Source organism: Notamacropus eugenii, chromosome 5 (assembly GCF_028372415.1).
Source record: "Notamacropus eugenii isolate mMacEug1 chromosome 5, mMacEug1.pri_v2, whole genome shotgun sequence".
In the NCBI taxonomy this organism is placed as follows: Eukaryota; Metazoa; Chordata; class Mammalia; order Diprotodontia; family Macropodidae; genus Notamacropus; species Notamacropus eugenii.
Genome location: NC_092876.1, coordinates 339,786,709 through 339,811,057, shown reverse-complemented (window position 1 = coordinate 339,811,057; position 24,349 = coordinate 339,786,709). Strand labels below are relative to the sequence as shown.

Below are 24,349 nucleotides of genomic sequence, written 5' to 3'. Positions count from 1 at the left end.
TCCATGTGAACTGATGATATCACCAGGTAAAATAGTATAAAAGGAGAAGAAGCCTCAGGTCAGAGCCCTGAGAGACAACCAAAGTTAGCTAGTGGGACCTGGATAAAGATTCAGCAAAGCAGGTTGAGGAGTAAGTCAGATGGAGAGGGAGAGAGTAGTGAAAGATGAAGATCAATAAGAGGTTGTTAGATTTGCCAATTAAACATGGACAGTTTTAGGTGAATGATAAAGTTGGAAGGCAGACTTCAGAGTTAAGAAAAGAGTGAGAAAAAAGGAAGGTGAAGTATATACTGAAGAGTGATTGAGGTCATTGGGAACCACTGAAGTTTGAGAGTGTGCCTTTGTGTGTGGTGGAGGGTGGAGGGTGGAGAGGGAGAGGGAGGGAGAGGGAGGGAGAGGGGGGGGAGGGGAGGGAGAGGGGGAGGGAGGGAGGGAGGGAGGGAGAGAGAGAGAGAGAGAGAGAGAGAGAGAGAGAGATCAACAGACTTAGAGCTGCACTTTAGGGAGATCACTTTGGTGCATGAGTGAAGGATGGAATTGAGTGGAGAGAAACTTGACTGAGGGAGATCCATGAGCAGGGTATTTCTATAGTCACATCTATCTATATCTGTATATATACACACAACCGTGAGTGTGTGTGTATATCCACTTATATGTGTATATAAGTGTGTATACACATATTACAGTAGTTAAATCTACTTATTCACATGTGTGTGTATCCATTTATATGTGTACATAAGTACGTATGTATGTGTATGTATATATATATATACATACACATATATGCAAGTAGATTTGACTACTGAAATGTGCACACATACATACATGTATGTACACACACACACACACATTTTTTTAAGGGGTTTACTCACAAGGGCAGACTATGGACTATGGACCATGACAGGGATGGATGAAATAAGTGCGATTTTTTGAGGATGAGGGGAGTCTGGGCCAGTACAGAAGGAGACTGAAAATAGGAGAGACGTGTGTAACTGGGATCCTAGAGCTTTCTTTCTCAGTGAGTGTGGGAGGAGTTGGAGGGAGACCTGGAACTCAAAATATTTTAAAAATAAATGTTAAAGTATTATCTTTTAAAAAAGAAACAGCCTGGGTGGGGGGTTCTTCAACCCCAGCACCTTTCCAAGCCACGACACGGGGGCCGGGGGAAGAAGCGCTCGCTCTGAGATACCAAGGGCCACGTGGCCACCGTTCCTTCTGCGGCCCCCAAGCACACCGATCCCTCCTCACGGTCACTGTCCAGGCTGGAGCCCGGCTCTCCCGGGTGAGGGTCAGATCCCTGCCCTCAAGGAGCTCGGACGGACTCCGGCCCAGCCCCAGCCCCTCACCTGAGCCGCCCGAGGTCCGGACCTCACCATCTCTCGGGTCCTGAGCTGCCCATCTACCCTCCGGCCCGAAGCCGGACGGTTAATCGAATTAACAGCCATCGGAACTGTGAGCCTCTCGGGACGCCTTCCTTCGCTCCGGGGGCTTCCGCTTCCGGTTTGGTTCCCGCGGATCGCGGCGCTTCGATTTTCTGCGATTGACCAATCGGGTCTCTTCGCCCCGCCCCTGCGACTTCTGCGCAGGCGTAGATCTGGGGTCGACGCCCCGTTAGCCTTCGCCTTGGAAGTGACTTCCGCCAGGAGCTGAGTGAAGTGGGGAGTCCGTGGGTTTTGAATGAGGTTTTCTCAGAAGCGGATTGGGTAGAATGGGATCGCAGTGACCGAAGGAAGGAAACTCTGCCGCGGGAGGCGGCCATTGGGGACCTGGATTCGAATCCAGCTTTTATGAACTTTTCCCTCTCCGGGTCTCAGTTTCCTTTTCTGCAGAATAAGAGGACCGGACTCGATGAAATCCAAGATGTCTTCATTCCAGCCCCCGATCTCTGAATAAAACAGGGCCCTTTAGCCCGGGTATCAGAGGAAATGACGTAGCCACAGCACGTGATTCTCCAGAGCCGGCGTTCAGGGCTCGCTGCTTTCCAACCCCGCCCCAACCTTCCTGGCTTCGTGCCGTGTTGCTCACGTTCCCCTCTCGACTTGAACCCAGGATTTTCTGGCTTGGAGACCAGCCGCCTTTCCACTACAGCTCCCGTGCTCCTCTTGGGCAGCAGTGGATACAGTTCTGGACTAGGAGTCACTAAGACCTGAGTTCAAGTCCTGCCTCAGACACGATTAGCGTTGTGACCTTGGGAAAGTCACTTAACCTCTGTCTGCCTCATTTTATTTCTCTGTCAGATGGGTGGGGGAGCACTAATACCACCTACCCTACGGGGTGGTTGTGAGGGTCGAGTGAAATAAGATTTGTAAAGTGTTTTGCAAAGCTTAAACCACTTTTTAAATTTAGCTTTTAGTATGTGTGAGTATTGACTCCATTTCCCAGAGGAGATCATCCAGATGGGGAGAGATTGAGTGATTTTTTCCAGTCACACCATTCATTAGTACTTGGATAAATCGCAGAGAATGAAAACTGTAAAATAAATTTAAATTCTTATTTTTTTTCTCAATTTTTAAGACTTTATGTCTGTGGTGTTTGAAACTGCTGAGAAAGTCCTCCTTCTGGCTACCCTTTCTTCACTGGGTTTGAAGGACTCTGCTTTCTTGTTCTACTTGTAGGACTGACCCCTTTTAAGTTCATTATCCATGCCCCCTCCTAGACTCTCTTAGGAGACTGCCCTGAGATCTGAGCTCCAGTGAATGCAGCTGTGATGTCTATGCAGCTGACTCCCAAATGTACACATCCAGCTCTAGTCTCTGAACTCTTCTTTTCAAATAATTAAATATGGTTTCCCCAGGTCAAAGGATATATATGGCTTTTGGGGCTTTGTTCCAAATTGCTTTCTAGAATAGATTTACAGCTACCCAAGCAGTGGATCAAGATGCTTGTTTTCCCAAAGCTGCTGCAACACTCCTCATTTTTGCTAGTATTACCTATCTGTGGGTGTGAGGTGGAACATCAGTTACCTTAATTTACATTTCTCCAATTATTAGTGATTTGGAAATTTTTTTTATATAGCTATAGATAGCTTGAATTTCTTAGAAAATTGCCAGTTCATATCCTTTGACCCTTTATCTATTGGAGGAATTGTTTCTAATTCTTACAAATTTTCATCAGTTTCTTATAATCTTGGAAATGAGGACTTTAACAAACTTGCTGCCAAGATTTTTCCTAGATGTTTTCCTTCTGATCTTAGCAGCATTGAGCCTAATTTTTTATTAAAGTAAAAACTTTTTATGTAATCAGAATTTTCCATTATATCTTCTCTTTTTTGGTTAGAAACTCTTTCCCATTCATAGATCTGCAAGGTAATTTCTTGTTCCTCTAATTTGTCTATGATATGACTTTTTATATCTAGATCATACATCCATTTGGCTATCTTGGCACATGGTAGGAGGTGTTGATCTGTGCTTCTTAGTGCAGCTTAAAAAATCTCATTCACTCTTTTGGGCAGCCTGCTGTCACACTGTTGACTTTTCAGGCCACTGAAAACCTCAAATTTTTTTTTCCAGACAAACTGCTATCTAATCATACCTTCCTGTCTTGTGACCAAGAGTAAAAGTTGATATATATCCCTATTAAATTCCAGCTTATTAGATTCAGCCCAGTGCTTTAGACTCTAAAGATTTGGACCCTGACTGTCATCCAGTGTCCTAGCTATTCCTCTCTCAGCTTTTTATCATCTGTAGATTTGACAAATATGCCATCTTTGCCTTTTTTCAAATCATTAAGATAAAAATGTTAAACAGTAAAGGGCCAAACACAGGCCCCCTGTGGAATTCTACCGTGGACCTCCTGCCAAGATGACATTCAACCAGTTCTGAATCCATCCAATTATATTATCATCTAGCTCATGTTCCTCCAGCTTTTCTACAAGATGTATGAGTTAATAAAATTGCCAACATAGATAGTGCAGAAGTTATAAAATGAGAGGATAAGTTAAAAATTGTGTTTGAATGTGAAAAACAAACACTTGTCATTTATGTCATGCTGATACAACTTAATAAAAATTATGCATATCATTAACATTGTTAAACAAACATTCCCTCTTTGAAATCTAACATTTTTACTTGTCTCATGGTATTTTTCCAATCTTGGCTTCATTATCTATTTGTATACCTGGGTCAAAGCAAGGAGAGAACACTGGTCTCACATCAATATTAGTGTCTGAGAACTTCTTAAACGTACACATACAAACACAAATTTGTACCTATTATGTTTGCCTAATTGTTTATTAGTGTACCAGTTGTACAAGAAAATTGACATTGGATGTTGTATGGGGTGCAGTCATTCTGAAGCACAATTATCTCTGTATCTTCCTTCCTTTAAAATTGCTGGAGTGCATTTTTATTCCAGCCGTACCCTGGGATTTTGGGTAAAGTCATTCACCTTGATTAAACCGTCGGGACCGATTCTGTTTGGGCCAAAAATACATTCTTAGTTAATTCATTTAATAGACTCATTATGTCATCAAGAAGCACAGCATATATCAAATACTTCCTCATTTCAACATGACTCCTCTAGCTTTCTTATTTCTAATCCTTTAGCACCTTTTATTTCTCCCACTTCCTGTTTTTCCTTTGCCACATCTTACTCTTCCTATTTCTTTGTTCTCCAAGATATCCCCTATTTTTATAGCAACACTGTAATTTACTATGTTCTATCATGAATCAAAGTCTTGCTACAATCACTCTTCCATTATTCTTCCACTCAGCTTATGAAAATTTACTTACACTTCCTGTTCTATGTAGTTCAGCATTCGACTGACGTGGGATGCTGAAATCTCCCCATCCACTTCAGCAATATATGTGTAAAGAAACTGAAAAGTGCTAAAAGGGATTCGGGGAGGTCCGCCATCATGTTCAGATGATAAAACTTCACATACAATCTTGAGGGTTTTGGCTATGGTCTATTAAAAGGAAGATAAAAATAGGTAGTTAGATTCTGGAGGCTAGCTTAGACTAAAGAAAGGTGATCACAAATATTCTCACCTGTTTCAATCAAATGGTATGGGAATGACATCACATTCTTGAATAGAACACTTTTTAAAATTTATTTTTAGTTTCAGTTCCACAAGCTTTTGAGTTTAAAGTTTTCTCCCCCTCTCCAAGACTGCATGCAATCCGATAAAGGCTCTACATGTACATTCATATTAAACATTTTCACATTAGTCATGTTGTAAAGAAGAATTATAAACAATGGAATGAATCGTGAGAAAGAAGATACAAAACAAAACAAAAAAGAGAGAGTGAGTAACATGCTTTGATCTGCATTCAGACTCGGATAGCATTTTTCATCATGAGCCTTTTGGAGTTGTCTTAGAACCTTGCATTGCTTAAAGGAGCTCAAAGTTAGTCATGATCACACAATGTGACTGTAACTGTGTACAACGTTCTCCTAGTTCTGCTCCCCTCACTCAGCATATATATGTCTTTCCAGGTTTTTCTGAATTCTGCCTGCTCATCTTTTCTTATAGCACAATATATCCATTACATTCATACACCACAACTTGTTCAGTCATTCCCCAATTGATGGGTATCCCCTCAATGTCCAATTCTTTGCCACTACATAAAGAGCTGCTATAAATGTTTTTGTACATGTAGGTTATTTTCCTTTTGTATGATCTCTTTGGGATACAGCCCTAGAAGTGGTATTGCTGGGTCAAAGGATATGCACATTTTTATAGCCCTTCGGGTATAGTTCCAAATTGCTCTCCAAAATCGTTGGATCAGTTCACAATTCTACCAACAGTGCATTAGTATTCCAATTTTCCCACATCTCCAGCATTTATAGTTTTCCTGTTTTGTCATGTTAGCCAATCTGACAGGTGTGGTGGTACCTAGAGTTGTTTTGATTGGCATCTCTCTAATCAATAGTGATTTAGAGCACTTTTTCCTATGATTATAGATATCTTTAATTTCTTCCTCTGTTCATATCCTTTTGATGAGGTTCAGACTCTGGGAACTTCCTTGAGCTCCCCTGGAATTTCCTCACTTAACCTGGTTTTTCATACTCAAATTGATCTCTTCCTGTATCTCCTCACAGAATTTAGCCTTTCATATACAAATCTGTGATCATTGTCTGTTATCCCTCAATTGCCCTACCTGCTTCCCACCCAAACCCTCCATTGTCTATCTCCTGATAGCCTGCAGGTGTTTCCAGTCTTTGACCCTCCTTGGACTTCTCCTCAAGACCCTTCCTAAACCCCTCCTCCCATCACCCTGGACTACCAGACCACCTCCCCCCATCCCCCCATCTCCCCCCCATCCCTCCTATACTCTTTTCTGTATTTAAGTCCCACCTTGCCTCCATCATGAAGGTGCTCAGATGCAATCCAGCTCAGACTCTGTCTAGCAGGGATTGTGTCTGGCCCGCTTGTGAATGCAAGCGTTACAAATGCTTAGGCTCCTTAAGAGGCAACCCAATTTGGTGAATCCTTAATAAACTTTGTTTTCTTTGGCTTTAAGAAGGCTTGAGTCGAATTCATTCGAGCACGACCCGGACCGTCGGTATTTTGGGGTTCCCCATCACCCTAAACCTCATCACTTTGATATGCCTGTTTATATCCTTTGACCATTTATCAACTGGGGAATGACTTGTATTACTCTAAATTTGACTCAGTTGTCTATATATTTTAGAAATGAGGCCTTTATCAGAGATACTGGTTATAAAAATTCTTTCCCAGTTTTCTGTTTCCTTCCTAATCTTGGTTGCATTGGCTTTGTACAAAATCTTTTCAATTTAATGTAATCAAAATTACCCATTTTGTATTTCATAATGTTCTCTTGAACAGGAATTCTTAACCTTTTTTTGTGTTATGGATCCTTTTGACTGTCTGGAAGTCTGTGGACCTCTTTTCAGAATAATGTATTTAAATGAGTAAAATAAAAAACATAAGATCACAAAAGAAATCAATTATATTGAAATAAAGTTATCAACTTTTTTTTTTAAGTTCATAGATCTCAGGTTAGGAACTTCTGTTTTAGAGGGATTATAATTCTTGTACCTGAGAAATAGTTTCATCCTATCTCACAATTATTTGATATCTACAATATGCTGCTTTTCTTTATTGACATTCTGGAAATGAAGCTTATAATTATGTATTATAATTAAATTTTATTGTAATTATATTTTGTATATTTTAATAGTATACTCTAGGGTCCTGTCACTAAATCAGTTATTATTAGCGTACCATTTGTATACGAAAAAGGTGATATCCTTTAGTATTACCAAGATACAATCACAAGCAGTTGGAAAGGCAGCCCAATGAAATGAAATACTTCATTAGTTCTTCAGACTTGGACAAGCATTACAATGCTTGTTTTAAAACTGAATAGGAGAGGGAAGAGAGTTGGCTAGATAGCATCTGGAAAATCACAATGTTTTCATTGATCCCAAGCTCATCCCTCACACAAAACCAGCTTTTTTTTTTTTAAAGACCAATATTCTTTTGATGAAGTTGCATGACTGAATATATGAATACTATGATCTGAGAAATCTTAAGATGGGGATGAGAAAGGAAAATGAAGAGACATGTTTGGTTTAAGCAGACTGTAGTACATTATCAATCAATGATTTTTATGCAAGAAGTGGCATGAAAGGCAACACACCAAGGCAACATGTGACCAGAAAAGGTGGGTGGGTCATATGGTGAGAGAGAAGACTAGCAGATGGTTTAAGTATTCACTGGTATGGAGAAAACTTCAAGAGTCAGAAGATGACGTCCAACAAGTTGGAGTGGACTCTGGATAATTTACAAAAGGATGTAGACTGGAATGGGGCTTGGGGTTGCCATCTACCCTGATAAGACCTAATTAATATCCACCTTGATAAAATCACTGATCTATCAGAACATCCTCTTTGCCCAGGGGAGGGGCAGTGATGAACCTCTTCCTTGACTTTCCATTACAGTACTTTTTTACTCCTCTCTCTTTTAGCTTAGCCCAAAGGAGATGCTGTGAGGAGATACAGGGGAAAGGAACCAGCATTTATTAAGTGCCTATTATGAATCAGGCACTGTTTAAGTGGTTTATAAATATTATTTCATTTGTAATACAGCTGAATCAGTATACTGTAAAGGATACTCAGGAAGGTCACCGTTGAGTCAGCTATGACAGAAAACTGAAGGGGAAGGATTACTTCTCCAGGGATAAGTGCTAACACATAAATAATGCTGAAATCTAGGACACAATCCAGTCTATTGGGCATACTATGTAGCAATACATAGCATCATAGCATAGCTAGCATCTAGAAGCCAGTTGTTTCTTCAGTATTTATTCTTAGTAAATATAGGTTCTGAATTTAAATGCTACCCTATGAGATGCTGTGCCATGTTCTGAGATTGATGGGAAAAACCAAATAGAAAATGAGTGATTTTGCCAACAGTTCCAATGAAAGGTTGTCATATCAGAGTAAAAGTTTTTTCTTAAAATTTAAGACATTTGTTCAAAGTTGAGACTGCTACTCTAGATTTATTTTTTTTGGATAAACCTAGCTTTTGACATATGAATAGTCTCAGAATTTTACAAATGAAAACTGTTGCTAAAGCAAGAATTATGAACCAATGGGAGCAGGGGTGGAAACATTACAAGAAAATATGTCCAAAGGATTACTTACCCTGGTCTAGTAAATATGGCTAATATACTCTAGGGTAGTGGTATACTTATAAAAGCAGGTATGCGGATTAACACATCCCACAATCTAGGGATAAGTGAAATATTAGTGGTACTGAGTGACCAACCAGATAACACACTGAATAAGAGTGAAGCTGATAAAGTGTTATAATTGTCCAAAGGATTGGCACCATTGCCCTTTATGTCTGTTGTTCCTGGGCTTCTTTTAAGCTGTTTTGGATGCGGAAGTATGAAGATGGATGAAATCTTAGTAGGAGGGCAGACTGGGCAAAAGAAGAGGAGAATGTAGAGTGGTGGGCAAGATAGGTCAAGATGACAGTAGGTGTGATTCTGAATGAATGTGAGGTAATCCTGATAATGTAACCAGGTAACCCTGATTATGTCTTTCCTTAATCTCACTAGCTGCTTTTCTCCCTTCTTTTCATTCTGATTTATTCTTTTGTTTTTATTCACTTGCTCCATTCTTACGACTCCTCAAGCCATTCTTTTCACTGTTATACTCTAAGCCTCACTTTCATCATTCAAGCAATTCCTTGAGATGTGCAAGGTCTAGTGTAGTGTCTTGCATATAATATGTGCTCAGTAAATGTTTGTTAAATGAATGATGAATGGAAAAAAGACTTCCAGTACTGTACCTTTCCTATACGCAGAATTCTCATAGCTTATCAATACAAAATGTGTGTGTGTGTGTGTGTGTGTGTGTGTATAAAATACAATTTATTACCACCTCCCTCCACATGGTATTGGGGGGAAATAGTCCCTCAGAGCAGATTGTAGACTCAGTCTCTAGTCCAGGAAAGCAGTGCACTTGGGGTCTCCCAAAGGGCCAGGATGATAGATTCAGCTCCCAAATAGCTCCCAGCTATTAGGGTTAAGTGACTTGCCAGGGTCACACAGCTGGTAAGTGTCTGAGGCCAAATTTAAACTCAAGTCCTGACTCCAGGACTGGAGCTCTATCCACTATATTACCTGGGCTAGCAACACCAGGTGCCCAGAGCAGATCCTTGAAAGAAGAACTAAACAAACCAACAAAAAAGTGCTACGTGAGGCCAGGTTGTTGGTATTTGTCCTTTCTTCTTGAAGAAGGTAATGTCATGACTTGCAAGTGACTTGGATTTAAGTGAGGCCATCCTGTTCCAAGTCACTAGCCTCACTCTCCCCTCTGGAGCCATGTGGATCCAGTGGTGAGATAAAGATCAGGAAGACTGGAGATGGAGGCAGTGTGAGACCTTGGTCTTAAGTCTTTTTAAGACTTTCCTAGGTGAAGCAATGCCCATTCAGTGATTAAGGCTAGATAAGAAATGAGGCAAGGAATGATCTCCTTTACCTAGTGAAAAACAAAACAAAAATTCAATATGGAAGGGGAAGATCCTCAGGGTTTCTGGTCAAAACAGAAACAACTGCTATTTACAGAACCCAAACAATGACCCAGTGAGGCTTGGGCTAGGAGCTATTGTTGCCCAATCAATGATGGCCAGAGTGATTTGGGTTTAAGGCATGGTCCTTAAAAAGAAATCTAGCCTGCAAACCCCAAGATAGCTTGCCAGGTTTCTAGCAATCAAAATGTATATTCCTTTGGGCAGAGCACCCACAGGTAAGAGTATGATTCCCAATGTGAAAAGAGAGAGAGATGATGGAGGGAGGAAGGGAGGAAAGGAGAAAGGGAAGGAGGGAGGAAGGAAGGAAGGAAGGAAGGAAGGAAGGAAGGAAGGAAGGAAGGAAGGAAGGAACTGCATGACCCAACTGGAATGGTCCCCAGTGGGGCAGCTACTGCTACTCACTGGTTGGTTGTCCTTCATTCTTGAAGAGGACCATTAGGAAGGTGATGTCATGACTTGCAAGTGAAATGATGAGGCAGGGCTATATAAAGTCACCTTGCCTCACTCTCTACTCTGGAGTCATTTGGGTCCAGTGGCCAGATAGTGATCAGGAGAACCCAACAACCTTGAGAGGTGCTAATATTATCTCCATTTTGCAAATAAGTAAATAGGCAGACAGAGGCTAAGTCACTTGCCTAGGGTCATATAGCTAGAAAGTGAGTTCATATTTAAATGGGCAGCTAGGTGGTGCACTGGATAGAGCAGGAGTCAGGAGGACTTGAGTTCAAATCTAACCTCAGACATTTGACACTCACTAGCTGTGTGACCTTGGGCAAGTCACTTAACCCCAATTGCCTCATCCTGGGTCATCTCCAGTCATCCTGATGAATATCTGGTCACTGGATTCAGATGGCTCTGGAGGGGAAGTGAGGCTGGTGACCTGCACAGCACTCCCTCACTCAAAACAAAGTCAAGTGCAAATCGTCATTATTTCTCTAATGGCATGGTCTTCTTCAGCAAAGAAGGATGAACACACACATATTTAAATTCAATCTTCCTGACTCTAAATCTAACACTCTATCTTATTATACCACCCCTAGATGTCTCCTGAAACAAACCCCCAAAGGAAAACTCCTAGGAACATCATCAAAATCTAGAGCTTACAAGTCAAAGAAAAAAATACCATAAACTGCTAGAAAGAAAATGTTTAAGTACTAAGGAACCATAGTCAGGATCACACAAGATTTAGCAGCTGCCACTCAAAGGAGTGGTGAACATCGAACACAATATTCCAAAAAGAAAAGTTAAGGGCTTACAACCAAGAATAATTTACCCAGCAAAACAATATAGTTCTACGATGGTGGGATGGGGTAGGGGAACAGACTTTTAATGAAATAGAATTTCCAAACATTTCTGAGGAAAAGACTAGAGCTGAATAGAAATTCTGAAATATAAACATAGGAGTCAAGAGAAACGTAAAAAAGTAAAAATACAAGTTTGTACTTGTAAGGATGAAATTTTTGCATTCTAGTAGGGGTAGGGGAGTGATATAACCATCCCCCAAGGACCATGATATCAGGAGGGGTCATAGAAGGAAGTTAAGTAAGATGGAGGAGCTTAGAGTGATTTTTGTTATGCTTTTATGGTCTTAAAAGGAGACAGGAAAAACAGGGTTGGAAGGATATACCAGTGAGGAAAAGAAGAAGAATGGGGTAACATATAATGGAAGACACAAGTAGAAGTCTATACTTCTTGAGGTATAGCTTTCAAATACTGAAATGCTGGGAAAATAAAAAAGCTTTTCCTTTTTGGGGGTGGGGAGTGTGAGACAAGAAAGGTAGCATATTTTTGAATGAAAGAGTGAATATGGAAAGGGGTGAGATTTGATACAGTTAACCTGTAATATTATTTTGAGCTTCTGAGGGTCAAATTAGGCATTTTAAAACTAGGAGCTTAGACTGACTCCTTCATAGATAGAATAAATTTGCTTTTGTAGGCTGTTTTTCCACTGGACACTACCCTGAAATCATTTTCGCTCCCTCTCCTCCCCAGGGGTATGCTCAGCATGATATGTTACACCCTCCAAAGAACCTCTTGGTAAACTGATATGTGTTGTGAGAACCTAGTATAGGATGATTTTATAAACTAATCTGTGCCACTGGACATACCATTTTTATTCTTATAGAGCTGGTAAAGGATGGACTGTTGAGATAACCTGGTCCCAGAGGCATCATTTAGAAGCCTAGTATATGGTAAGCACTCAAATACGTTTTCAAAATTAATTCATTTCATGGCATAAACATAAAAGTTGATGAATTTGGAGTTGGAAGGGACCACAGATGACATCAAGATCAACTCCATTTCACGAGGAAACTAAGGCACAGAAAGGTTGTGACTTGTGTAGGTTACATAGCTATTAAGTATCTAAAACAAGATTTGAACTCGTCTTCCTGACACCAAGTCCAACTTTCTATTATATACACACACATACACATATATACATACATGCATACATGTATACATACATATATGCACCCACTATACACACACACACATGTCCATTCCACTGGAGCTGTGCTTGATTTTGTGTGGTTTTAAGGTACCATTAAAGGACATGTTGAATCATGGTTGACCACTTTAAATTTCCATAATGGTGGCCTAGTTTGAGTTTCTTCTCTCTTCCCTTTCTGGTTGCTAAGCACAGAAGCAAGCTAGAAATAGAAGCCAGAGCACCTGGATAAATCAGATTTCAGCAGCAACCCTTGATTGGAAGATGGAGAATAGACAATATATACAGAGAATATCAAGTCTCCTTTGTCTTCCTTTGCTCTCCTCTCCCTTCCCTACCTCCCTACACCTTCCTGGCATCATCCAGAGAGGAAAGTCCTTACCCTTCCCCCCCCAAAGAAAATTAAATGCTAAAGTTAACTTACAACTCCAAGAGAACTGCAAGCCAGAGCTAAAAACTTGAGCCATTCAATCTCTTCAGTGAAGCGACCCACATTCATCACACTGTTAAATAGATCTGTTGGGAGACTCAGCACCTTCCACATCTGGGCCAATTCATCAGCATGTATGATCAGCCTTCCAGCCACCTGTGGAGAACAACACATACAGAAAATGAGGCAGGTTGACAAATTTAAGATTCGTTGGCTTGGGGACCCATCTCACCCCCCAGCTGTCTTCCTGCCTTTCATCAATTTGGACATTTAGGGATGGTAGCCTGAACCTCTACATAGTAGGAAAGAAGGAAGGGAATCCCCTATTGGAGCTTAGCTTTAGCTCAGTAAAGAGAAACCTAGATGTTGTTAACAGATGGTTTGAAGCTTTTCTCCATCTCAAATGACAGAGGGACATGGGCTTAGCAACAAGAACTTCCTAAAGGGATGCAAAATCTTGGACTAGGTCACCAAGGGGAGATGGGAGAGCTCTCCTAGTGGTCACTGGTCATCCAGATGCTTATTCTTCAGGGATTGAACAAGTGGGCTTCAGAGCTCACATGCAAAAGATAATGACCTGAAAGACAACCTGGAAGTTGCTAGAGAACCTGTTAAAATAACACCTCATGGATTCCAGCACCCCCTGGAGAATACTGGGGAGTCTTTTTACTGAATTGCTCCTGAGTACGTACTCATGTGTAGCAGGACAACATGAAGGGAAAGGGTGGTAATTTTTTTTGCCTGCAGACATGTGGGCTGCTTTACCAACATAGGTTTAAAGGAGCAGTTTCTTTTTGGCATTTTCCTAGAGTCAGTGGATGAATCTACAAGCTGCTAAGGACTCAGGAGAAGTAGTTTCACATATGATAGTCAGATACCTTAGTTACTGAGGCTCTGTTGTGGTCTAAGGGAGTGCTTTTAGACATTTGTCATACCACATAAAATTAAACTGTGTTCTCAAATTAAGTTACTGTGACATTCTTAGCCAAAGAGACCTAAATTGTCATACAAAAAAACCTCACTTACCTGATGTGGATGATGAACGAAACATTCTATTTGAATGAGTTTTCTAGATAACCAAAGCTTAATACCTTTAAACACCAAAACTTTTTACAAATTTTAGTTATTTTGAAGGAGACTTAAATATATTACTTATCTTCTTAAATGGAACACATGTAACATTTTGCATTTTTAACATTTCAATTTATTATTTTTAACATTCTTTTGTTTTTAAATTTTCAGTTCCAAATGCCCTCCCTCCCATCCATCCATCCCCTCCCACACTGTGAAGGCAAGCAAGATGATATCCATTATACATAATATTTTACTTCTTGATGACTGAAGGGCTAGATTATGAACATATTTGTATTTGAAAGTTAATAGTTCTATTCGTACTTTTTAGTCACCTCCCTTTATTGTGCCTATCTTTAGTAGGACTGCGTTCTTACTTATCTCATCTCCCTTGTGATTTGCTGCTTCTAATATACTATGCACTGGGAAACCAGATAACCAAACTGCCAATCAGACATCTTCAACTGGATCTTCGATAACCATCTTAAACTCAACATGTCCATGTTCATCTTCCTCCCCACAGCCCCTAAACTTCCCTGTTACTCTTGAGGGCACTACTACCCTCCCAGTCACCCAGGCTAGAAACCTAGATATCATCCTCAACTTCTCACTCTTTCTCAACCTCCACCCCACCCCCCTTTTATCCAATTTGTTGCTAAGGCCAGTTGAGTTTATCTTCATAACATTACTCTCATATACCCCTTCTCTCTTCTGACATTTTCACCACCTTGAGGTTGACCCTCATCACATTCACACCTGGACTATTAAAATAGTCTGCTGGTTGTTCTCTCTGCCCCAAGTCTCTCCCCACTTCAATCTATGATCTTCCTAAAGTGCAGGTGTGCTTATGTCCCCGCCTCTTAAATTCCAGTAGCTATTGCCTTTGGGCTCAAAAATAAAATACTCTTGCATTCAAATCCCTTTATAACCCATTGTTCCCATTTTTCCAGTCTTCTTAAAACTTATCTTTCCCTCCCCCCCCACTCCCAATACATTCTGTGATTTGATGACATTTAGCATTCATTTTTTTTTAAATTTTGTGTCCTATCCAATATGCCACCTAGCTGCATTTCTCTAATCAGCAGGGATTTAGGGCATTTTTTTCAGCTGACTATTGTTAGCTTTTTCCTCTCACGGGCAGCCAGCTAGGTGGCAAATTGGAAAGAGTCCTTCCCCCTAAATCAGGAAAGTCTAAGTTCAAATCTGACCTCAGACACTTAACTAACTGCCCCTAGGCAAGTCATTTACTTAACCCCATTTGCTTCAGTTTCCTCAGCTGCAAAATAAGCTGGAGAAGGAAAACAGCAAACAACTCCAGTCGGCCAAGAAAACCCCAAATGGGTTTTCTTTGTCAAAAAGAGTTGAACATGACTGAAATGACTGAATAATAGATAGCTTTGATTCTTCTTCTGAAAACTCCTTTTTTTATATTCTTTCACCATTTTTCAATTGGGGAATGGATCTTATTTTTATAAATGTAGCTCAGTTTCTTATTCATTTGAGAAGTGAGGCATTTATCAGAGAAACTTGCTATAAAATCCACCCCCCCCCCCATCCCCTTGCTTTCCTTCTATTTTTGGCTGCACTGTTTGGTTTGTGCAAAAATTTTAATTTCATGTAATCAAAATTATCCATTTTGCTTCCTGTGATCCTTTCTACATCTTGTTTGGTCACAAACTCTTCCCTTAGCCATCGATAATGACAGGTACATTTTTCCTATGCTCTCCTAATTTACTCATGATATTACCCTTTAAGTCTAAATCATTTACCTATTTTGACATTATTTTGGTATATGGTGTAAGATGTTGGTCTATGACTAGTTTTTGCCAAGCTGCTTTCCAATTTCCCAGCAATTTTTGTCAAAGGGTGAGTTATTGCTTCCAAAACTTCTGTCTTTGGGTTTCTCAAACAATAGATTGCAATGGTTATTTACTACTATGTGTTGTGTACCTACTCTATTTGAATAGTGGAATGTTAATAATAATAACAGTGACGATCATAGCAACAACAATAGGACATAAACAATAATAGCTAACATTTATCTAGCCCTTATTATGTAACAGGCACTGTGCTATGGATTTTACAATTATTATTTCACTGATCCTCATTGACAAGCCTGGGAGGTAGGTGCTATTATTAACCCCATTTTATAGATGAGGAAATGGAGGCAAACAGAGGTTGAATGACTTGACCAAGGTCACAGAGCTAATAAATATCTGATGCTGTATTTGAATTCGGGTCTTCCTGACTCCAAGCTCAGTGCTCTATCCACTGCATTACACAGTTACTCCATAAGAATTAGAGAAATTAAATTTCCTTCTACTCCCAAATAATTTTTTAATAAAAAATTTATAATCAATGGATTTATTCCTTGCCCATTTTCCAGAAGGATTTGAGGTAGCAATGTTATTCCATCTCTTTTCACTTTCTAAAGTTCTTTCATATTTGCATCTCATTTCATCCTAACAACATCCCTATGAGGGAGATCAGTCAGTCCTGAGTACTACTGGGAAACCAAATCATAGGGAAGCAAGATGCAAAAAGCAAGAAGTGAGTTGTCCAAGGTCACTTAGCTATAGTTAGTGGTACACCTAGGATCAGCACCTACTTCCTTGATTTGATATGTTCCATAAAGGCTTATTTTCTAAGAAATCCCCATGGATCACATGGTGAAGGTGTTCAGGAATGTACCAATACCTTGATGTACCAATTCTCAAATCACATCTTGATACAACACGGCTAAGCAGAAGAAGTGTGTGTGTGTGTGTGTGTGTGTGTGTGTGTGTGTGTGTGTGTGTGTGTGTGTGTGTATGCTGTGAAACACTGAATAGGAGAACCTTGGGACTGGAAAGGTTTCTAGAAGCCATCTAGGCCTGAATAGAAAGTCCCTTCATGATGCAAATGACAAATTATCTTCCAGCATTAGCTTAAGTATCTCTAATGAGAAAGTACCTACTATTTCCCAAGGGCAGCCCAATCTACTTTTGGAATGCTCTAATCGTTATCTGGTCACTGGATTCAGATGGCTCTGGAGGAGAAGTGAGGCAGGTGACCTTGCACAGCCCTCCCTCACTCAAAACAAAGTCAAGTGCAAGTCACATCGTCATTTCTCAGATGGCATGGTCTTCTTTGGCAACGAAGGACAAACACAACAATTGTTAGGAAGTCTTTCCCAAAAGCAAGCCTACATCTGCCTCTTTACAGCTTTGCATTGTTCCTAGTTCTGCTCCCTGAGGCCTAATAGAATAAGACTAACATTAGCACTTCAAATGATAGCCCTATACATACTTGGAAAGGTAGTTGTCATATCCTTCCCTGCCTTTTCTTGTCTAGGCTAAACATCTCCAGTTTTTTCAAATAATCCTCATATGGCATGAGCTCAAGGCCCATCACCTTTGATCTCTTCATCACTCACAAGTATTCCACTTCCATGTTTAAGAACTCTAAAGATTTTTTTATCTGATCTTAATCTTTTTAATTTCATCTTTCTTCTGCCTTAGGATTCCTAACCCTATTCTCTGTCCTCACCATAACCTCTAATCCCTCCAGCTCTTAGTTCTTTCCAAGGCCTTTGCCCCTGCCCTGGTTATACTCTCCTTCCTTTCCCATCATGACTCCTTGGTAAACCAATTTAACTCTATACTATCCTCTTCTCTTGAGTCCCTTGCCCCCTTCTAGTACGTTGATCTCGCCCTGCCAAACCTCAGTCTTGGATTTCCCACCATCTACTGATGAAAAAAAACCAAAACTAGAGAAAATTGTGAAACCCAGCTACCTGGATCCACTACAGATTTTATGTTAAATAATCTCAACTGTGCTCTCACAAGAGAATCCTTTTATACTTCCCTAATTATCTCATATTCCTACTCACTATAATGGCTAATGGCTTTTCCACACCTTGTTATCCTTATTAAAACCTCTCATTCTTCCTTCTCCTTATACCCTCTCTTAGTTAAGAACCTTGCCTCATATTTCACTGAAAAAACTGGGGCCATATGCCAAGATTTAAGAGCCCTCTCATTTTCTCTTCACCTCCTTTCACTCATATGCCTTCCTCCATCATCTCTTCTTTCATCCTCTTCTAGTACAAAGATGAGAAGATGCCTTCTCCTTGGCAAGGCAAACCCTCCTGCCATGGTTTCATCTCATCCTATTTTTTGCAGTTGATCATCCCTGGACCTCTTATCAATCTCTTCCTGAATACTAGCTTTTTCGCTGATCCCTACAAATACACCTATATCTCCCCATCCTCAAAAAATCTTTCACTTGATCTGTCCAGCACTGCCAGTCATCAATCTAGATCTCTATTACGGGGAAACTCCTTGAGAAGATGCCTACATTTCCTTTTCTATCACTCTCTTCTCAGATCTCTGTAGTCTGCCTTCAGACTTCATCATTTAACTGGAACTGCTTTCTCCAAGATGCCAAATCTAATAACTTTTTCTCAATCCTCATCTTTCTAGACCTCTATAGATTTTGACACTGTCAATCACTCCCTCTTCTTGGTGTTTTCCTCTGTTTTTATGACACCATTCTCTCCTGGTTCTTTTCCTACCTGTCTGACCACTACTCAGTTTCCTTCCCTAGATCTTCATTTTCAACTCCAAATGTTCATATGCACTATTTGTGCCCAATTGTGGCAGATCTTTCCAAGCTCACATTGATCTGACCAGCCATAGTCGGACACACTCTGTCTTGACCCCAATATAATGATGTAATTTTGGTCTTCTTTGAGAATGAAGGACAACAACCAACTCAGTTTCCTTTGCTAGATCTTCATCTTAGTCATGCTCACTAATGGTAGCTGTCCCCTGAGATTCTGTCCTAGTCCCTCTTCTCTTTTCCTTTTATGCTATTTTGCTTGGTGATTTGATCAGACTCAATGAATTCAGTTATCATCTGTATTCTCAGATGTGTTTATCTTCTAACCCTAATCTCTTTTCTGACTTCTAGTCTCATATCTCCGACTATCTTAGATATCTAAAACTCAATGTCCCAGAGACATCCTAAATATTGTGTCCAAAACAGAACTTGGCACTTAATATGTTAGCTATTTCTTCTAGCTTTGCATCATTTGTAGATTTGATGAGAATATGATCTATGACTTTATGGAAGGCATAGATTAAAAAGTCCAACATTACACTAGGCTAAATAAGGCCATATCCCTGGAACACTCAACTAGAGTCTGTCTTGTGAACTGACATCAAATGCATAGTCTTTGATCAGGCAGTATAATCAGGTTCTGAATCCTCCTAATTGTACAACTGACTAGTTGTCATCTCACCATTCTTCTTCTCAGAAGAATATGAGAACTTGTCAAAACTTTTGGTAAAATCTATGGAGCATTTCCAATTACTCCAGTAATCTTAAACTAGGTCTTTGTGATCATTGCTTCCTTTTCTAGGGTACTCACTCACCATCTCCTTATCATGATATAGAATTTTGCTAGAAATCATAGTCAAGTTCACTAAGTTTACAGACCCCTGTGTCTTCCCTTTTTGTAGAAAGGAGGATAACATTTGTCCTGCTCCAGTTCTGTGTCCCCAGTCTCTTTTTCCATGATCTTTCATAAGCCTCCAACAGTGACTTCCAATAACATATACCAGTTCTTTAAGTCCCCTAAGATGTAGTTCATCTGGGCCTGGTTATCTGGACTCTTCCAGGTGAGAGATGGGCTCTTTTACTATTTCCTTATTTACCATCTTGGCATCTGCTCCATATTAGCCATTTTACTCTCTTAATTCAAATACAAAAATAATTTCCCTTTTTTCTAGAGAAAATAAGCAAAATAAGAGTAGAATAATCCTGCTGTCGGTCATCTATTATTCAATTCAACAAACATTATGGGCATATGTGTTCAAGGCACTGGGGATACAAAAGACATAAATTAAATAGGCTCTGGCATCAAAAAGCTTACATTCCTACCCACTCTGAGAAGGAGTCCTATCTCTTTCCCTCCCTTTTCCTTATACATAGTTTTTAAAAAGCATCCCTTTTTTGTTAGCTCCAGTTTTTCCCTACTGGCCTCAGCTCATTTTGAACAACAGTGCTCTTAATTAATGACCTTGTTCTTAACTGGACTGTGTCGTGCTTTTGTGACCATATTCTGTTGCCTACCCTCATTTCCATTTTCTCTGTTTGCCTTTTGGAAATCTAAATTGGTGAGTTCTCTGTGCATTCACATCAGATTTTTTAGAAAACTCTCCCTTTTCCTCTACAGAATTGTTTTTGTCTTCATAGAATTTCATTTTTGAGAATTTGCCATTTTCTTGAGCTGACTTCCCCTTTAGGGTTTTAGTCCATGAGTTACTGCCCATCCTTTCTCTGAACTTTTTGAAATTTCTCTCGAAACTAGGGTTCCTGTTTTTCTCTACCACAAAAATTTTAAGATAGAACTATTATTTTCCCCTATTGGTTGCTCCTTGGTATGACTAGGATTCCCTCTCATTTGTTCCTCTACCTTTTGAACAATGAAACAATTATTATGGCAAGCCAAGAAATTATTAGCTGCTTTGCTTTGGAGCAGAAAGTCTCAGTTGATGTCTAGATAATTGAAAGACTCCTCCCCCCAACTTGTACCCTCCAACTACTATATCTTTTCTCTGTACCAGGCTTATGATCTGTTTCCCACACTCATGTAGTTCTTCTTTCTGCCCAAGTGGTTTGTAGAACATTTTAATGACAGTATATATCTCTGGTTTTTTGCTCCCATTGTCTTCACTCAATTGATTTTTACTGTGCTCCACCAATTTGCTTCCTAGATCCTCAGAAGTATATCTTTATAATGTGTGTGTGTTAAGAGACTTAGGGAATAATATGAATATATTTTATACTTTTTTTTTTTGCAGGAGCAGGAGGTAGGGAGAGGGGAACATGTGGAGGAAGGGAACCTTATTTGGAACAGCTCCTGGGCAAGCTAACTCAGTGACTTATATCATGGAAAAGTGCCCAGCCTGCTCTCACCTTGTTTATAAGCACCAATAGCTTGGAGCAGGACCATAGCGCTGCTGTGTCATTATTTCTGTTTTTAACATTCCCATTTCTCAAATCAAAATATAGTCATACCTCATGTTCACGTATTCGAGAATTGTGATTAATTGGTCTGGCTGCTTGGACCCACACAGCTTTTAAACAGTCTATATACTTTCCTGTCTACTTCATCAGGGACCTCTTACCCGAGAATGCAGTATCTTTAGCAGTTCAGGTGTGAGTTCGGCCCAATTAGACAGTGGGATTCGCTCAGATCGCTCTCTCACTGGAGGAATCTCTCCACGGGACATAGCCCCAAAATAGCTAAAGTGAAAAAAGACAAGTGTTCTTTACTTTGGTGATTGATAGTTACTTTGGAAACCTGTTGAGGGGAAGGGAGGAGAGACTTTCCTTTCTTCTTCCCTTTGTTTAATACGTAAAAAGATAGGATGACTCTCTGGATAGAGGGATGGAAGCAGAATTTGTTTCGAATTCAGTGGTGCATATAGATGTGATTTCAGCCAGCCCCACACACTTTACTTAAGGCTTATTTTTGTTATCTGCAAGGGACACTTCCTAGAGAAAATTTCCTTATTGGTCAATCAAGGATCCAAAACTTCTTCTCTTCTATTTTATTTTTTAGTACCTTCTTTGCTTCTCTGTGATAAATAATACTACAGAGGGAAGAAGAAACTACTCATCCCTACCCTCTTGAGGACCAAACAAGAAAGGAATAAAGTCCTGGAATGAAGACACTCTAGCAGCATTGAAACTGAGATTGATATAGGGCTAGAACATACCTTGAGGATATCTAAGGGTACTGTTCCATTTAGGAATGCCCTCTTCCTCTATATGTGCGTCTGGGTCGGGGGAGGAGGGGCACATATACACTGGGAAATGCTTGCTTGCAATAAATATAAATGTTTTTGCAATTATTTTGTGTTTCTATATTTTCTAAAGTACCCTAGGTCTATGAGTAAAAATTAATTGCTTTTGAAATATTTTTCACTTTTTAAGTGTTAATAAAGTTCCGTTCTCTTTTGTCATATTTAAACAGCACATTGATTTCCAGGGAAATCTCAAGGAGCTAAAATATACGATACAGTAAATCAAACTGGCTACAACAGAGGAACAATTTCTGCTGTAAATGGCAGGGACAATAGGACGAATGCAATTTATTTTACTATGGAATAGCATCACAGGCAAAATAAAATAGAATTTAAAACTACTACACAGAACATAACAAATATTACCTGATTATGCCAGAGAAAATTTGTTTGCTGGAGCTAAAAGTTCCAGCCTCAATGTAATATTTCAATTTAGGTTGAGAAAACTAAACAGTATTTTTTATTGACAGATGAAGCCTCCTGAGTAAATATTACTAGCCAATTTGTTTTATTTGTAAAAGCCTGGTGCCAACCCTGGAACATTAAGCCTACTTGGAGCACTTTGAGGGCAGTAGTCCAAAGATTCTGTAAAGTCTAGGTTAAACCCTACACCTCCTCAGAGATACCTTTACAACCCCATCCTCCCCCTACTCTAAGCATATTTATATTCCTCTGCCTAGTTTACCCCCCATAACTCACAAATTATCTAATCCCCACAGCACCTGTCAGTCCTTCCATGTTTCTTAGAAATATACATCTACAGCCTATGGATCTTTCCTTCCACAATATTCTTTCATACCTCTCTCCCAACAATGAAACACAACAAAAACATCCTCAATTAGGCATCAAAACCAGTCAAAATGTTCCAGGAAACAAAATTTTCCCAATACACTCAAAACATTTACTACCAGACCCAGCTTCACATTTGAGTCTAAGAAGCACTTATTTCATAGTTGATTTGATTTCTTTGTGAAGCTATTTCCACAACAGCTATTTTATCTGACAAATTATTTGAGATGCCTCTGATGTCTCTCCTTGAAGGGAAGGGTGTCTTCATAGTATCACAGAATTCAGAGATCATCTATAACCCAATCTCCTTATTTTAAAATGAAAAAATTGAGACCTAGAAGAGGTTAAGTGAATTTCCTAATATCTCACAAGTAGTCGGAAGGAGCACCAGTATTTGAACCTAGTCCCTTCACGTTCAGTCAGTGATCTTTCAATATCACCACGATGCCTTAGTTGGCCCAGACTAGGAGACATGTTGTATGGGCATATGATATGGGGTCAAATCATGACAAAGATATATAAAAATGAACAACAACAATAGCAAAAAAAAAAACCAACCCAAAAAACACCCAGACAAAACAAAAAAATTTCTCCCCCCTAACCCTATCAAAAACTGGCTTCTTGATTATAATATGAGTTGCAGCTGAAGTGGAGAGAAGAGTCAGCTGGGATAACAGGAATACATTGGTCTACTCTTTGCTTCTCCCACAATCGATTTTCCTGTTTCCCACTGACATTCAGAGTGATGAATACATTCTTCTCAACCTTTCTCTCCTGGTATATGGCTGTTAGATATTGCTGGTAGAAAGGGAGAAGGAGTTTATGGTGAAAATGAAAGCCTTGTAAATGAGGGAGCTCAACACTGACTGCTGTAAAGCTCAAGAGGCATTTTCAGCCACATATTACTCCCCCCTCTCCTTTTCAAGAGCCAACACAGAAGTAGCCTAAACTTTTGGGGGGAAGAATGAAACACCGGTAGTAGCCTGAGCCTTTGGACACTGCTGCCTCGTAACCTTACATCTGGAAGATATGTCCGGCTGGCTTCAGAGGGTGCCCTCCCCATACTGCTTTTTGTCATTTTTAAAGAAACAAAGACAAAAGCCACTAAGACTGTGGTAATGAATGGGACCCAACTCCCTAAATCCAGTTCCTGCTGACCCAACCAACCTATGCAGAATATTCCCCACCACCTCCAGTTTTAGAACCTTTTATAACAGAGGACTGATAGGATAGGGTCCCTTAGAGAAAGAAAACCTACTCGGCAGCCCATTGGATCAGATCCGTAGGCTGGGTCCGAATGGCAGCTTTGGTAAACTGCTTCAGCAATTCTGGGAGCTCCGCAGGGATGCATATTTGTTTGTCTGTCTGAGGCATGGTTACTTGACCTATTAGAGAGAAACAAACAATCAATGGAAATACGTTGAATCTATTAAAAAAAATTCATTTGATATGGCTAAAAAGGTACTTTGCAAAACACAATTTTTGGATTTTAGGGAGCAATCCACATGAACTCAGCTGTAAAGTCTCATTTATTTTAACCCACATTTGCCAAGTGACTACACCTGTAGTAGGCTCTGGAGACAGAAAGAGAGAAAATAAATACAGTATGTGACAAAATAAAAAATGGTAATAGTTTGTGATGAGTTCAGAGATTAATATCAACAAACTAAGAAAACTTGCAATTAACATACACATTCAGCAAATACACAGTGTTTACAACAATACTCTACTGATTGATTATTAAT

At 39.8% G+C, this 24,349-nt stretch overlaps 2 protein-coding genes across 8 annotated transcripts in view; both read right to left on the bottom strand.

The window, feature by feature from the left end:
• Positions 1–2,500, bottom strand: part of CCDC14 (coiled-coil domain containing 14) — a 56,311-nt gene extending 53,811 nt beyond the window's left edge. For 3 of the 6 annotated variants that reach the window (XM_072613756.1, XM_072613758.1, XM_072613761.1), the window contains exon 1: positions 1,347–1,537. In XM_072613756.1, coding sequence (XP_072469857.1) covers positions 1,347–1,445 — 99 coding nt within the window. In that variant the 5' untranslated portion in view covers positions 1,446–1,537. Of the gene's footprint in view, positions 1–1,346 lie in introns of all 6 variants that reach the window. The other 3 variants (XM_072613757.1, XM_072613762.1, XM_072613760.1) reach the window with 3 other exon arrangements.
• Positions 2,501–4,210: 1,710 nt separating this feature from the next.
• ROPN1 (rhophilin associated tail protein 1) overlaps positions 4,211–24,349 on the bottom strand; it is a 36,488-nt gene continuing 16,349 nt past the window's right edge. For both annotated transcript variants that reach the window (XM_072613755.1, XM_072613754.1), the window contains exons 2-6: positions 23,863–23,989; positions 21,135–21,252; positions 12,883–13,044; positions 4,731–4,906; positions 4,211–4,411 (exon numbers count right to left, since the gene is read on the bottom strand). In XM_072613755.1, coding sequence (XP_072469856.1) covers positions 4,345–4,411; positions 4,731–4,906; positions 12,883–13,044; positions 21,135–21,252; positions 23,863–23,978 — 639 coding nt within the window. In that variant the 5' untranslated portion in view covers positions 23,979–23,989 and the 3' untranslated portion in view covers positions 4,211–4,344. The remainder of the gene's footprint in view (positions 4,412–4,730; positions 4,907–12,882; positions 13,045–21,134; positions 21,253–23,862; positions 23,990–24,349) is intronic.